Source organism: Triturus cristatus, chromosome 1_2, assembly GCF_964204655.1.
Source record: "Triturus cristatus chromosome 1_2, aTriCri1.1, whole genome shotgun sequence".
Taxonomy (NCBI): Eukaryota; Metazoa; Chordata; class Amphibia; order Caudata; family Salamandridae; genus Triturus; species Triturus cristatus.
In genome coordinates this window covers 939,987,614-940,004,553 of record NC_140580.1, presented here as the reverse complement: position 1 = coordinate 940,004,553, position 16,940 = coordinate 939,987,614, and the positions used below count along the sequence as shown (strand labels likewise).

Genomic DNA, 16,940 nt, shown 5'->3' with positions numbered 1-16,940 from the left:
TCTGAGCCACTCTCTAAATGGGGCCTTTATTTGTTGATGTCACGTCTTTGGCAGTAAAAGCACCAGGAAGTGTCAAGTGACCACACCGTTGTCTTCAGACATCTTAGACACTATGATACGTTCTGCTATTTAATTAGTTTTATAAAATGCTTGGGCGCCAATGGAAATATAAAGGTGTTTAACTCTGCAACCACAGATACAATAAAGTGTAACAGTGAAAGTGTAAAAAGAGAGTGGCAAGAAATATGGACACAAACTATGTCAGATAGAGTCGAAATATAGGGCTTTTGTATCCTTCAATCAGCAGGCATAGAGTTCCAAAAAGAGGTTTCCATTCCAAAGATGGACTGATGCTCAGCCTGCGCCATTCTAAATTCAGGTGGTTCAAAGAGCAGTGTTTTCTTAATTCTAATTCCTCCTAGTTTCCAGAGATGCTGACCAGGTCATCTGAATCAGATAGCATGTTCAGGTCCAAGGATTTGTATGTTAGGCAACCTAGTGAAAAGCTGTTTTTAAAAATGTCATTCCCATAAATCATTGAAAATAACGTTTAGAATCCAATATTTGGATCAATAAACATATTACATTAGAACTTAAAAATATACACACACAAAATTGTAGGCAGGAGTCCATCCAAGAAAGTTCTCGTCTATGGACCACACTAGTAGAGAAAGCTGGACAGCAAAATCCAAAGGTTTAAAGCAAACACACAGGATGAGTAAGCACTGCTAACTTACAGATCAAAGCAAACAAATGAGTAGGAACAACCCTATCTGAGGTGCCGCAGAGGCTTTAGCCTTCCATTCACTAATCAATGTTCTCAGACTAATACCCGACAGAGTAACCCATTCACCAGTGCATTGGACGTTTCACTCATCAGTTTGATATGGTCCTCAATCTTATCAGTATAACAGAGTCCTTCCCCATCACCATTCCAAGAGATGCCCTCCCACTCATCAGCTCAATCAAAGCCCTTCCACTCAAACAGTCCAACAGGGGCCCCATAGCACCTGAAGAGGCCTCTAAACTCCAGAATAATATAGGTCCAACTCACCAGTCTGTCACTACGATGTCTGGCTGCACTGAGTCCATCAGCGTCTCCCAGTATCCTTCCTTCTTCAGGTCAATGAGCTGGGATTTTTTGCATTCCCTACAGAGAAAAGTAAGAATGAGAAAGTTAAACCCAGGACAGATTTGGTGCTAACGCAACGCCTCATTCTAGTCCCAGGGCACACCCAGACATTTTGTCTAAGCAACTAGAGAATCCCAAGTCACTTGAAGCACCAGATGATATGTCAACACCAGGCAGAACACAATATTCAATATCCAAAGAAGCGAAAATATCAGATTAGGTTGTTAACGCCCCGACTTAATAAGTGACAAAGCGCATAACTAAATGAATGCAACAAGTTGTAAAAAGTCATTGAAAAGGGATGTAGTACAAGTAAGATGGAGGTTTATGCTGTTGAAGGAGACTGCAAAGGGGAACAGTACAGTTGAAAATAAGGTTTGGTATGTAGGTGAGGGAGAATTCAACCCCAATTAGGGGAAGAAAACGATTATTATATTATGGATACAGAGCCGGTATTATGGAAACATCTTTAGTGCCACAAAGCACAACCATAAGAACTAATTTGCAAGCAAACACCACCAACTTATGACGCCACAATAAAATGTGGAGTCAATCACAGAAACAAGAAAAAGAACGTCTTGTGCAAGAAGTCTTCCATGAAAATCTAACGCTAATGCATTCTAAATTGGCCTAAAATACAACTTTTCAAAAGATCATTTAAAGGACCAACCAGTAACACGGATTTCCTCTCAAATATTCCTGAAACACCATCGCCCTTTGAATGGATGCCAGACAATATTGCATGCCAGTGGGGCTGGTCTGATTGGACTCAGTATCCACATCTCACATGGTTACCAGGCCCAGCATTTTCAATGTTAATGCTCTCTCAAACACTTTATAACACGAACATGTGGACAATTCAGAAAACAGGGTGAAAACAGTACAAGAGCATTTACATTCTTAACACATAGAAATTTGCATGGGTGATAGACACTACTTGACAATATATCTATTACTGCACGTCAGAGCCTCCTCCTCAGTTCTTGGATTCTGCAATAAACTGAAGACCTGCCTCTTCACCTAGCCCAGACCCTGGCTCGGCCCATACAGATCCTGCTCCAGCACCAGGATGCCCTCCCGGTGAATTGTGGACTACCCAAATACACATAACATAAAATAACATACTTTTCTAAAACAGTACAAAGCAACACTGTCAGTTGTTTTTTTATCAATATTTGTATTGAACATTGCTCATCGAACATTACATGATGAAGATAAACACTTTACTTATCAAAGTGGAGGATATCGCCGGAGGGCTATACAATGGTTCAGTAACCTTTTAATGGTAATCATTGTCGGTGCGTTTAGGACCAAATACCTCTCACAGGAACTCGAGTCTAGTCAACCCATCAAAACCCATGGTCCGGCTCTGTCTGTGTTAACTGAGCCACCCATCAGTACCTCTAAATTCTCTCCAGCCCCCAACCCCACCCCCACTTTTCCCTATTTTTTGGGCAACCTCGGCTTTGGTAGATAACCTCCTCCGCCCTCTGGCACCAATCGAGGTTGGAGTCCCAATCGTCCACGCTCGGAGGGGTGTCTGAGCCCCACTGCCTGGCTATGTTGCACTTAGCTACCGCTGACTGCCATCTTCAACCAGATTTTGGGGTGTTTGGGCCAGTTTTCCTCACCCTGTATCGCTAATAGCAGCTATTTCAGGTCAAGGGGGACTGGTTTGAAGATAACTTTAGACATGACCTTCGTCACCCTAAGCCAAAACCCCTGGACTGCAGGGCAAGCACAGAGTATATAGAAGAAGGTGGCCTCCTGATCGCATCTCCTGAGGCATAGCGGTGTCCCAGCCCTACCTATCGTAAGCAGGAAAGTCCTCCAGTAGTAGATTATGTGTAGGAGCTTAAGCTGGACCAGTCTAAACTTGGCTCCAATGGCTATTTCCCGTGGGCTCTGAAGGGCCTCCACCCGGTCGTCATCATCATCCATATCCCACAGATCTTTTGTCCAGTCCCTGTGTAGGTCCTAGTAAGTCAGGGAAATTAACACGGTCAATTTAGACAACAGGCAACTAGGTACAAGTGGCCATTACCTGGGCAATACTGAAAAATGTATATGACCTACTCACATTCCACAGGAAGGTATTCCATGTTAACAGTAGCATGTTCAAGTAGATGCACATTAGAATTGTGACCCAGAAGGACAGCCCCTAATGACACATGATTTTTTGAAACTGCAAATCTATACACAAATATTCTAAAAAGTTTATATTCTGTAAAAAGGAGAGGCTAAATATTCACCAGACACATTGCTCGGCACAGCAATGGATCAAAAACCCTTTGTGACAGCAGCAGCAAACCCTTTGCTTTGAGGATGATCTTTGCTTTGAGGATGATATTATGTTATGTTAAAATGTAAAATATATGTAAAGCGCGTGGCTACCCCAGCAACGGGGCGTTCCAGCGCTAGTCTCAGAATGAGCTTTAGCTGGAGAAATAGAAAGAGGACTAAGCCAAGAATAACCAGGTTTTCACAGCCCTTCTAAATGACCAGTGATTCTGGATGCTCCTGATGGACACAGGAAGAGCGTTCCAAAGGGCGGAAGCTTTGGCGCGCAAGGAGCGCCCTCCTGCTCTTGCTCTTCTGACACGAGGGACACCAGCCAAATAGAGATTAGCTGAGCGCAGATCCAGCTGGGGCACATGCCAGTGGAGCAAGTTGGATAGAATGGAGGGCTCCTGGGAAGTGAGGAATCTATGTGCAATACATAGAGCCTTGAAGTGAATTCTCTTATCCGCAGGGAGCCAATGCAGCCTGTGGATAAAGCTGAAAACCGAACAGGACTTAGGAAGTGCAAACAGTAGCCGTGCCGCCGCGTTTTGGGCCAGCTGAAGTCTTTCAGTCACTGTCTTATTTAAGCCTAGATACATAGTATTGCAGTAGGCCAGCCTAGAGAGTATAGTGGATGGATAATAACCTTGCGTGTATGAGAATCAAAAAACCCCAACATGGGTTTTAGCCCTCGTAGAAGTCCAAAAAATACACTCACCACCGATTTCCCCGAGCTTCAAATGTCAGGGTGTTGTCGGCTCAAACACCCAGGTTTTTTACTACTGCTTTAGGCTAGGGGGTGGCCCTAAAGAGGAGAGCCACCAGTGGTCGCCCCATTGTTGAATATCTCTCCCCAGGAGAAGAATTTCTGATTTGTTGGAATTCAGATGAAGGCAGTTGGCTGCCATCCGTTCAGCAACAGCCACAATGTCACCTTGGAATTTAGTCAGGTTTTGATCCACAGCCTTCTAACATTGCACATGCAGCCCAGTATTCCATCAAAGCCTCTCAGTTGCCACTGGTAAGTGTCCTTGGCGTACCAACTCCCACAAAGTGTGGCAACCGTGTTGGTATTTAGCATGCTCCTTTGTGCATTTACACCTTTGTCAAAACACTCACATAGTAAGTTGAACCCATAACCGCACACTGTGGTCTGCGTCATCTAAACGTTTTGCACATCTAGCCCTGGTGACTATCATGCTATGTGGCAATTCATCATCTATAGTTGGGGTGATTGTTCTAGTTGTTCCCTCTTATAGGATCACTTGCCCGGTTCCTGGGAGGTTCTAAAATCAAGTTTGTTTTATTAGGACTCCTTTTGGTAATTTGGGAGGACAATAGGAATTCTACAATTATATTCAAGGGTTCAACATGCAGAATCCCCATCTACAATTCTACTGGCAATATCACTTTGACCTGTATGGGCCACAGGATTATGTCAGTGAAGGTGGTCAACTAGACAAAGTCCATACTAAGGACAGTGTAACAACTTGCAAACCTATTAAAAAATTGCTCAAAAAAGCAACCAATAAAAACTGAAAAAACTAAACTAAACTGTGGCCTATACAAATAATTTCCCCTACTTTCTCATTTACTCAGAGTAGAAATCTAAGAGACCACTTTGCTCATGCAATACATTTTTAGGGTTCAATAACACATTCTGCAAGAGACCCCATAATATTTTGTAATGTCATCAGTAAAGAACAACAAAACAAACCATTAATGAAGAAAGCACAACTAAAACCATGGATACACCTTGCAGCACAGGACACTTGTCTCTCCCCCACTCATACAATGAGGCTCCAGCTTCAAACTTCTCTATCTACAGCCGTTGTTCAAACACCATAGTCCAAAAAATATGGCCCTGCTTATTTCAGCAGCCATCCACATAATGCAACACTCACTCTACATGCTCCCCAGGTCACAAAATGCACTCTACCGATGAGGTGATAAGAAATAAACAGGTAGATCTTGAGTTGCTGATTATTATTATTGACTTTACAGTTTTTTGGGGAAATCATCATTGGTCTCTGATGTGGCCTTATTATTGGAGTGGGTGGTAACAAAGAGGCAGGCCTACTGGCCACCATGCTGTACCATAACATTGGTTCAGATTAGAGCAGAGGGAGGAGAAGTAAGGATTTAGAAGAGCTGGTAATTATGTAAGTAATTGGTCTTTCTGTAGCGCAAACCTAGTCAGCAGGCAGCGGAGCGCTGTGCATGGTCAAAGATGAGCATAAAGTCAGAGGGGATAGGCGGCAACGTTTATAAACGCCATTTCTTATTGTTGGGTCTTACGTTAGCCAAAGGGGACATAGCGAGGGCGTGGAATATTAATGATAATGTTAAGTTTATTTGTAGAGCGCAACGGTTACCCTGGGGTTTCCTGCCGCTAGTTACCTTTCATTTCAGCTATCACCAACAGAAAAATTTAATTGTTGAACAGCCATGTTTTCAAGGCCCTTCTGAAAGCCAAAAGATCTGTGGCATTTCTGAGATGGGCCGGAAGGTCATTCCAAGCCTTGGCCGCTCCGAAGACAAATCTTCGTCCTCCCCATGATACCTTTTTTGTGGGCGGGACTATCACCATTTTGGCTCCTGCTGAGCGTAGATTTCTTGTGGGTATGTACCGATTAAACTGTTTCTGTAAGTACTCCGGTCCAATACCTTGGAGTGCTTTGAATACAGTGCACAAAGATTTAAAAAGCACTCGCTTTTTCACCGGGAGCCAATGTAGCTTTTTAATTTCGTTGGAGAGCGCCGCAAATTTGGGCATTCCAGTAAGTAATCTGGCGGCCGCATTTTGTATCCTTAGGAGTTTATTTATAAAGCGTTCTTGAATGTTTAAATAAAGGCCATTGAAGTAATCAAGTTTTGACAAAACAAGTGCGGTGACCACTGTTGTCCGGCTCCCTGCTGGCAGGAATGGCAGTATTTTTTTCACTGTTATGAGAACAAAAGCGGTTGATGATGAAACTGCATTGACTTGGCCTGCCAGGTTCAATTTGTCGTCTACTAGTATTCCCAGGTTTTTTACTTTCTTCATGGGAACAGGAAGTGATCCTATTGTTGATGGCCACCAGCTTGGGTTCCAGAAGTGAGGACCATTCCCAAATACTATGACTTCCGTTTTATTTGAATTAAGCTTTAGGCAGTTTTTCACCATCCAACCGCCCACTGCTTCCATGCAGTTATGAAAACGGTTGTCCATACCCACCTCCTGTCCTGGCAAAAGAGACACCTTGATTTGGGTGTCATCCGCATAGGAGGTGAGATCAAAACCAAAGGTGTTAATGATAGGGGCCAGAGAGGAAACAGACACTGAACAATGTAGGGCTCAATGACGACCCCTGCGGAGCCCCGCAGGGCAGAGCAAAGGGTTTTGACTGGTATTCACCCAGGGATACCACTTGTACTCTATCCGTAGGGAAGGACTGCAAGAGATTCCAAGCCTTGTCCCGGAGTCCGCATGACCTTAATCAGTCCATCAAAAGGTCATGATGGACCGTCAAAGTCAATATTACATGCTCTGATTGTGCAAGTAAAGCCTGGAATAAGTTCCTATTACAGAAACTTTGCACTGCTGCAAGTATAAATGGTGCAAAATGATCTACCCCGTTTCAGTGCAAAACTGCACCAATTTATGGAATAATGCCCAAAATGTGCTATTGGGAGAGGAAGGTAGCTCTCTGCTCCACTGTAATAAAGAAACACTACTTAGTGAACACTGAAGAGGCACGAGGTCCATTCCAACAAGCACAAGTAAGCCGGCTGGGATGGAAAAGTCAGTAACCGATTTAGTTCAAGAGGTGAACGATTCAATGTTGAGCTCTGGAACCGCCAACAGGACAGGTCTGTTGCAAGTACAAGCGGATCAGCATAAGAATTAAGATTTCACTTATTCAATGGCTAAAAAACAAAACAACATTACTATTAAAAAGAATTCATAAGAACATTTTTGGCGACTTAAAATAGATAAGATTTAGCAAACTTTGTATGCGACATATAGATTGCTTCACTCCTGTACAGCGTTTATTGCATTAACCTCTGAAAATTAAATATTAGTTTGTAGTTTTCAACAAGGCAAGAGCCTCGCGAGGCAACCAGCAGAATAAATCAAATTACAGAAAAAACGATCTCAAAAGATGCAAAAGTCAAACGCAAAAACAAATTGTTTAGGTAGCTTCGGGGCACTCTAGGCACACATCTCAATCCCCAGTGAAGCTTTATGCTAAATGCTTCTCTTCAAATTAGTCTTATGTTTAGCTCCGACCCTTAGTGCTTGTGTTAAAAATTGCCCAACAGCATACATGATGTTAGGACTTCCTCAGACGAAAAGCTAATGCTGGCCTGCATTGTGCAAGATCTCCATAATAACTATGCTCTTGTTCTCAAGTTATTGTAGAACTCGGAAGAATTATCAGTAAAAACATATGGTTCAATAATCTTGGATGTCTTCAGCGGCAGATTTGATATGCTAACGAGTAACTCTTATTAGATCATGCTCACAAGTAGGATCTACATTACTCAGATTTAATTCCCTAAACTGGTCCCTCGCCCTGTTCGTGAGTTTTACGAGCGCTCAAGAACAGGGATCCCAAGGCCACCAGTTTCATAATTACATGCATGGCGATATCTTGAGGAAATCCAGGGCAAGGATTAAATTGCTCTTTTTTGGCCCAAAGAGATTGCCAGAAAAGTAGAGGATCCAGTTCGATTACATCTCCCCATTGGAAAAGTGACCGATGTATGACACAACTGGAGACACAATGAGGGAGATCCTGCAATCTCATGAAGAACTTGGCGCTCCACAATTTGGATGTTGAAGTTTATGTAGCTTTAACACGTGCTCCATATTTGAGCAAGGCTAGTACAACAGTCTAGGTACTGACCTCCTACCTCTGATGCTATCCACACCTTTAACGTCTAGATCTGTTGTCAATACGTAAAGATACAGGTTAAAGAACAAGGGGTCAGCATGAACCACATTTTACCACAAAGGTCTCAGTATTTTCCCCTTGGGGCCATATGTAAACCTGACACTGTTCTGACTATGTAGCTTTTATATAACCTTTAATGAGTACTCATCCCCATCTCAGCCAAGATGTCCCAGTGCATGATTAACAGAGTTAAAAGCGGACCTTGGGTTTGATAAGGGCCATACTCAGAGCCCCACAGTTATTTTATACAAGGAAAATGAACTACCACATAAGGGATAATATTGCCATTTGATGAGAGTGGCAACAATGAATAATTAGCCACCAAACAGTAGGCTCCAAGTTATCCTATATGTTATGGGGGTATTAACACCTTTTTATCCACACCAATAAACGTCGTCCTGAGATTGGTAGATGGGGAATTGCGGTTTACCCAAGGATGCCTTTAAAATTCGATTGGCCGCATTACAAGTTTTCAAATTTTTCAAAGGCCATGAACACTTGGCATGAGACTTGTCTCATCCACCTGGTGCATCATTAGCTGAGAAGGGAGGCTTGGATTACATTGCATTTCGCATTCTCCGAGTGTACTCGCTCTCATCTGTGATTTTATTTGAACCTCATGTCTACCCATGATCGGACATACCTTTTCTGGGCAGGCATTCAAATTTCAAAACAGAAGATATAATGAAGTTGGTTAAGAATGCTTACGAGGCTACGCACTTCCTCTAAATAAAATAATCCAAACAAACACAAAAATAATAAGAGGCTGTGTGTTTTTAAGATAGATATGTGCGATAATCTGCTGTTCGCCATTCACAGGCTATTAGTTGTAATGATTTTTAAAACTGTTTTTCAGGCTTCTTAAGATAGTACCTGGCGAATGAAGAGAGGCTTCGGCCCTATGGCATCCTCAATGCAATCACCACCCAAGGCCGCCACATGACCCCCACACTTCACTTTAAAATAGCCAATAATTAACAATAGTGGTGTTGGCATATGCCATTCTGTAAAGAAGTTAGTTCCCTGAACATGAATGAACTTAAGAGCTACAGAGTCAGACCCATACTGGGTATAGTACCAAGCTAAGTATTGCAGATATTGGCTAAGTATGGCACACTAGTTAAACAACAATCAGCCTAGTGTTATTAATAGCATGTCACAGTACAAGGAATTGGGTGTGCTTGATCTAATTACCACCTCTCGTTACCCCGCTATCCTGAGATTACCTTAGCTGGTCATCATTATCCCTTTATTAACTAGTCAGTGATTTTCACACCTGTATTTCGGTTCGATTTGTTATGTACAAAGCACTCAATGCTGAACCCTATCAATCTGTAATCCAGGAACATAAATCAATTCTTGGCAACAAGCAAGGACCTAGCCTTGCCTCTTATTTCCCGCCTCAGTGCAGTAAGTACTTTGCTTATCTGGATGTACTTAAGAAAACAAAGGCCAGAGATGACCCAGTTGTGCTAGTGTAGGAATGGTTTGCAGACATTACTTTGGTGTCTTTACCTTGAGACCACAAGGCTTGTGTGTATGTGCTGACTGTTGTTGGTTGTTTCTTGTGCCTCCGTCCTCACTGAAATTGGCCATGTTTGTGTACCAGTGCTGAGCTTGCATGTGCATGCTGTATGCTTGGAGATTTGTTTCTGGGTGTGTTCGTTAAGAATATGTGGCGTTTTTGAGATATTAACATATACTTTGTTGTTTGGCTCTTTGCTTGATTGATGAAAATCACTTTTATGAATATTTTTATTTATTTGCTGAATATCATTTTTCCAATTAGCACACTTGGAAGACATGTTCTTGGCTTGCTCAAAAAGCACCATATTTCCTGCTGGCTTAATAACCACAGGGTGGCATTGCTGGGTATGAATAACTAAATAGGATCCCCAAGCGTTAGACTCCTCTGAACGGTGTTTGCCTATTAAACCTATGGGCAGGAGATAGGGTATCTGCAAACTACTTTGCTAGTAGAGGACATGCCTGTAAAACAAACAGGGATTATACAAACTGTTTCTTTATTCAGCGTTACCAAGAACATTCCCTCTCTTGAAGTGACTGCAACTTTCTACTGTTGTGCTAAGGACTCCGGATTTAGGTCTCGAGTTGTAGGGCACTGGTGAGTGAGGTGCAAATTTCACACATGTATTTACCAGTACTGTGTAGAGGCACCCTGCCATTATTGTGCAATTACAATAGAAACATTTTGGAATGGGGAATAACTGTGCAGACCTGAGTTTACTAGGATGTATTTCATACAGAATACACGTTTCCATGGGGTTTAACACATACAATTAGTGCCACTCTGTCCTGGTGTTGAATGTGTGCCAGAGTTCCTGTGTACATGGCAGTTTTGGGTAGAACAAAAAGATACAGCCGTGTAGAGGGGAAGATTACATGCTCCCAGTGTCTTGGCTGAATATAGAGGAAGGGGTTCTGAACACGCGCAGGCTGAATTTGAGAGAGAATAAAAAATAAAATAATTCTGTGTTTAACATGGATGAGTCGCAAAAAATGTAAATGTACTAAATTTGATATAACATTTTTTAAGTTTACTTAATTAGGCCTCAAATCCATTTGCGTGTGTTTTACTGTGCACAATTAAAACATGGTTTTTCATTTTGCTGCCTGTGCAGCTTGAGTTCAAATAGGTCTTTCATAATTTTGTATTAAATATTCTTAATTCAGACAGTTTTAAACTGTCCTGTTTTGTGGTGAAACACATTATAATTAGGCTTTCCTGTTTTCAGTTTCTAGTTTTGGTAAATTCTGGTGGGGTTTTTTCAATACCTTAAAAAAACAGTGAATATCAGTGCTTACACATTTTCGCGCCATTAAAAACCACAGAAACAATGTTTTTCCGGTGTTTATGGAATTTTAATTATTGCTTGCCTTCTGCACTGATAGTGTGTGCACAGGGTATATGAGGTCCAAAGACATTTTTACTGCACCAGAATGGACTACAAAGTCAAAAGCATTCTTCATTCTAAAGATGCTTTCAGTGGCAAGGATTTCTTTCAGGGAAGCACTTCAACTCAGGTATCGATATTGACAGGCCACCATACAACATTTTCATATACATAGTTAAATTATTGCAAATACAAATAATATCACTCCAATCTTTATTGATCTTGGTAGGAACTTTTTTCAGCAGCATTTCAAGTGACACTGCATTCTATGTTTACCAAACGTCTGGTGTCATGTTATCACCACTATCTCGGATGCTTGGTGACAACATTCTTTTCACATATACCTGTCACTACATCTTGCATTGAATGTTTAAACCCTGGTGTGTTTGGCAATTCACTTACAATCAATACTGACTCGCTAGAAAAGGGGGCTGATGTATCAAAAGATTTCACCCATTCTCTGTCTGTGGGTAAATGCGATAGTACATATTAGGAAAGATTCTTATGAAACCAGCCACTTTACCTATCAGTTAAATCAAATATAGAAAAATATCAAATATGATTCTGATAGTTCCTGATTCTCTACAGTTTATAAAATAACGAAATAAGACCTAAAACATGCATCTAAACACTGCATCTTTAGACCAAAGAGACAAACCCGAAAAAAGCAGAAGGAAGAAGAGAGAATGTTTTAGTGACAACTCTAAACAATAAAACTCAATCAGAATAATGTTAGCCCAGTCTTTCTTGATGCTACCTTGTATAACAAAGTTACATTGTATGGGCCCCTTCAGGAAGAAATAAAAATGACTCTTTCACTCATCTTTTCTTTTCTTTGAATGGCACTTAGTTTGTGGTTGCAAAGGTGTGTTTTCAGTGTTTATATGTATACACCGGTGATGTCTATTTTCCTTTTGGTGGGGTTTTATCAGTTATTATAGGTTTAAACCTAAAACTAGATAGCTTAATAATAATATTTTCTTGTGTGCGATGGTCCTGGAGGAATAACACAACATCATCATTAAAAGGCCATTTCCTCTGCTAGCAGAGGTCATGAATTTAGTTTTAAATATGCATTTGTTTTCTCGAGTAGGACATAATACAGGATTATTCATTAATAGTAGAGCAAAAGTAGTTTTTGTTCTGAATGTGCTTTCTGTCGTACCATTAGATTTTTTTATCCAACTGATGTATTACTTGATTCACATCACAATGAAAGATCTATTTCTGTGTTTGAAAAGCTACACAACATGCTGTTTCTGGGAAGTGAGCCAGGCCATTCTGTTTCTCTCCTTGAAGGCAGACTCCAGGTCGGTCTTCCTATTAAATATATGATTAGAGATTTAAAGACTTTTCTGGGACTCCTATCCAGCATGTCCTTATGACAAATTGCGTTATAACTTTATAGTCACAGATATTTTATTACTCTCTCCTGCCTTTAAAACTGAGCAGTCCCTATGACAATTTGCTATTTGACTTCTTAATTGCGTTGTGCTAGACCAAATTTGGTTCTGGCTATTAACCAAAATAGGGTTCAGCTTGTATTGCTTATGCTAATTCATCATCATCATCATCATATCAGCTTTATTTCGGTCACTAGGACAATAAAAGAGTAAAACAAATGAACATATAGAAAAAGTACATACAACACAGGAAAACAAATTGTAATCCATCAAGTAACAAATAAACCATAATTATCAAAGATAATGTTCAGTCACCGATATTTGATTGTATACAACAGTTGCGACTGAACCACATTGCTGTTAAAAATTTCGCAACTGCGAATACTGTAGAAGCCGATAGATCTGTTTTTAAAATTCTATAAGCTGGGAGGTGCTGCCTAAAGCCCAAATTTTTTAAGAGTGGGACAAGCCAATAATTCCTGGCTCTTTGATAAGCTCGACAAAAGAATATAATATGCAGGTCAGACTCGGACGGATGACCACATGCTGGGCATTGTGCTGCGGTCTGTGAGAGTGTCCAACTGTCCGTGTGTGCCCTGAGGGGGAGGGTGCCATAACGCCATTGCATGTAGAGTTTCCTTGTTAATGTTGGGCCTATATCATCAAAGGCAAGCTCCCGATAGTATGTGTCTTTGAACCTCAAGAAATAATCAGATAAGGACCCAGCCCGAACATTCGTGAGTGAGACACGTAAATTGTGCTCATAGTAGGCCATTGATATAGTTTTGCGTGAGATCGTGTGGCATACATTGACTGGATCTGACCACAAATCTGGTCTTCTTAATGACTCGCAGGTTTGTTTCACATACCTTAACCATGGAACTTGGGCAACTTTTACAAGGCGCAGAATCTCTTGGAGCTCCATTCTATAGTTCTGGAGCTCTGGTGTATACCAAATTTTGCGCCAAAAAATTATAGGTTTAAGGCCAAGCTCCTCTGTAATGGGTCTTAAGCCCAGGTCTAGTCTTAGTGGTAGTAATGGTGTACTAGACGGTAAGGCTGTCAAGTGCCTTAGGAAGTTGTTCTCGATGACCTGCAATTTCTGGGTAGCTGTGTGACCCCAGATTTCGCCCCCATATAACCCAGCCGCCCTCACCTGAGTTTTGTAGATATGTAGGCGTGGGCCAAGTGGTTTGTAAGTCAGTCCTTTCGTCATCCTACAAATGCCGCCCTTCATCTGGGTCAATTTCAGTTTTACCTTTGTTTGGTGCGAATCCCATATCATAAACTGATTGATTGTAACCCCCAGATATTCAAACGTATATACCCTCTCTAGTCTAGAGGCCCCTATCCGGGGACTCGGGCGTGTTGAAGAGGGCGGGTTGAAGATCATATACTTAGTTTTTGAAGCATTGATCTCCAATCCACGGATCTTGCAGAAGTCCGCGAATCCGTCCAGGACCTTTTGTATGCCCATAGGAGATTTGGAGAGCAGCAGGGTATCGTCTGCAAACATGATAGCTGGAACCCTGCTGCCAACCAGCTTGGGGGCATCGATATTGCTTAGCTCATTTAGATGGCTAAAAACCCCGTTGACGAAGAGGCAGAAAAGGGTTGGTGCAAGCACACAGCCCTGTCTAACCCCCCTGTCAACGGGAAAACCATCCGAGAGGTTTCCTCCTCTGCCACACCTTACCCTTGCAAAATTGCCCTGATGTAGTTTCTTCAAAATTATCATAATATCAGCGGGAACCCCTAGATCCGTCAAGACGGACCATAATTTGTCCCTGGGCACTAAGTCAAAGGCCGCTCGCAGGTCAACGAACACCGTATAGAGGCTGCCCCCCTCAATTAAGACAGGCTTCCAATACAGGAGATTTAGGCGGAAAATTTGGTCAACAGTTGAGACACCTCTCCTGAACCCTGCTTGAAAGGGGCTCATGATTTCACAATCATCAATCCAGATCTGGAGGCGATTAAGCATCAGTCTACCGAAAAAAAATTGTGAGACGTCGATAAGACTGATGGGTCTATAGTTGGCCGGGAGCAGAGGCGAACCCTTTTTATAGATAGGAACGATCTCTGCGCCCAGCCAAGTATCAGGGACCTCCATACCCCCCAGAACGGAATTGAATAATAGTGTTAAATAAGGTGCCCAAACATCCGGTTCCTGTTTGAAAAGATCGCCCGGGAGGCCATCCGGGCCTGGTGCCTTGCCTGATGCCAACCCGGCAATGGCTGCTCTGACCTCCTTTATTGTAAAACGCACCACTTCCACAGTGTTATTGGCCATCAATGTGGGAACAGGTGATTCCCCCTCTGGTGATTGATATAAGGACTGGAAGTGGTCTGACCATACCCTAGCTGAAATATTCGGCTCCACTGCTGGGGCCAGGTCCGCGGAGCCTGTGTTCACGCTACGCCAGAATTTGCGTGAATCCCCCCGTGCAAGTGAAATGGTGAGTGTTTCCCATTTTTGATGTTCCCATTCGCTTTTGGCATTGCTAATTAGGGTCTTATAGGCAGTTCTCTTAGCCCTAATTTCCTCGCTTCCCTTGCCCGCCTTGATAGAAGTCAATAAGTTTGTTTTTGCATTTCGGCATGCCTTGTTATACCAAACTGGTACGGCAACGCATCCGTTGGCCCTTTTTGATGTGCAAGTAAGGATTTCGGATGCCGATTTGGAGAGATCTTTGTGGAACTGCCCTAGTTGTTTTTGTACACTCTGAGTTGTGCCATGGGCCATGAGTGCCTGTATCTTTTCGAATGTGGGAATTACCCGCGCGTAAAGCATGGGTATCTTCTCTGGATTGGAGACTAATCTCTCCCATTTCACTCTGCGTCTATTGTGCGTGAGACCAAGCCCCGCCTCAGATGTCACCCTCTGCCTCACCTTAGGGTCAAGGCCGGGATGATCGTATTCCAGTTCCAACGCATTGTGGTCGCTGTCTTCCCTAGATGTCACCCGGAAGTCATTAATACGCGGCCACAGGGCTAATGGAACAAGGATATAGTCCAGTCTTGACTCCCTACCCACTCTGTTATAAGTACATCTAGATGGTATATCCGAGTTTGTCCTGCCATTGCAGGCCCGGAGACCATATTTCAGAGTTAGAGATGTAATTTGTGTGGCTAGAGGTGTCCAGGCTCTTGGTGCCGGAGCTTGCAAGGGAGGTATAGACCACACCAAGTCCTCCTCCTGAGCCAAGTCCTCCAATAGACCCGGGAGGGGCTCAAAGTGACAATTAAAGTCTCCCCCGATTAAAATGGGGATGCCCTGGGGAATTTCGTCTAGAGCAAGTGCCATCTCCTCTATCGTGCGCGATGCCTGCGAAATGTTGGTTGGCCTGGAATATACGTTAATCAGCAGAAGGCTGTTCGCATTTGGCCACTCCAGCCGTACGGCTAGAATGTCCTCCGTTTTTGATGGGTAAACGACAGCCCTACATCCCAGGTCATTAGCCACCCATATTGCCAAGCCTCCCGAGGGGCGTCCTATACCGCCCCATTTTGCTTGTGCGGCAAATGTTACAAAACCTAGATAGGGGAGATTTTCTCTCGCCCAGGTTTCTTGAAACAGGCAAATATCTTGAGCCTGAATAAAGGCGCTCCAGTCCGGGCAATTTACTTTATTGCCCAAACCCGCCACGTTCCAAGATAGAATCTTGAGGGAGGAACAATTAGTTCTCTCCATTACCAAATTTGGAAGCGCACCCATTCCCAGGTCATGCCCTGTAGATGGGATATTAACTAAACTATCTACTTGGGGTACAATTGCCTCATTTGTACTGGGCGTAGATAGAAAGGTCCCAACACCTGTCTCCCCATTTAGGTGATCCCGATTGACTTTGTCCTTCTCTGCGGGAAATACTTTCCGTGCTTGAATTTTATTAGACCTTTTAAGAACTGTAGCCTCCCCACCCGCTATCTTATTTGGTCAATCCACCATGTCGAGGCTGCTGAACCTATTATAGGTGGGGAAATAGTCAAGTCGTGGTGGTCTGGGGTGAGGGTTGACACTTATGACCGTTGGGGCCCGGTTACCTCCCCTCCTAGGTACTAATTCCCATCCCTCCTCTACCTGCTCACGACTAAAAAGTGGATAGAAGAAAGATAGAGGGAGTGGTTGTATTGAGGTCCCCTGTGCCTGATGTGACCAACTGCATATGTGAGAAACAGTGAGGGGATCTCTGAAATTTATTAGGACGCAGTCACCTTGGATTGACTTTCTAGTGTTTCCTATCCATGGGACTCGCCTCACCATGAG

The 16,940-nt window shown here is 42.8% G+C and overlaps 1 protein-coding gene across 2 annotated transcripts in view; it reads right to left on the bottom strand.

Annotated features, from left to right (window-relative positions):
- The window catches only part of LOC146868382 (F-box only protein 6-like), a 116,598-nt gene that overhangs the window by 28,565 nt on the left and 71,093 nt on the right, over positions 1 to 16,940 (bottom strand). For both annotated transcript variants that reach the window (XM_085609883.1, XM_085609885.1), the window contains one exon: positions 1,055 to 1,150. In XM_085609883.1, the coding sequence (XP_085466009.1) occupies positions 1,055 to 1,150 (96 nt within the window). The remainder of the gene's footprint in view (positions 1 to 1,054; positions 1,151 to 16,940) is intronic.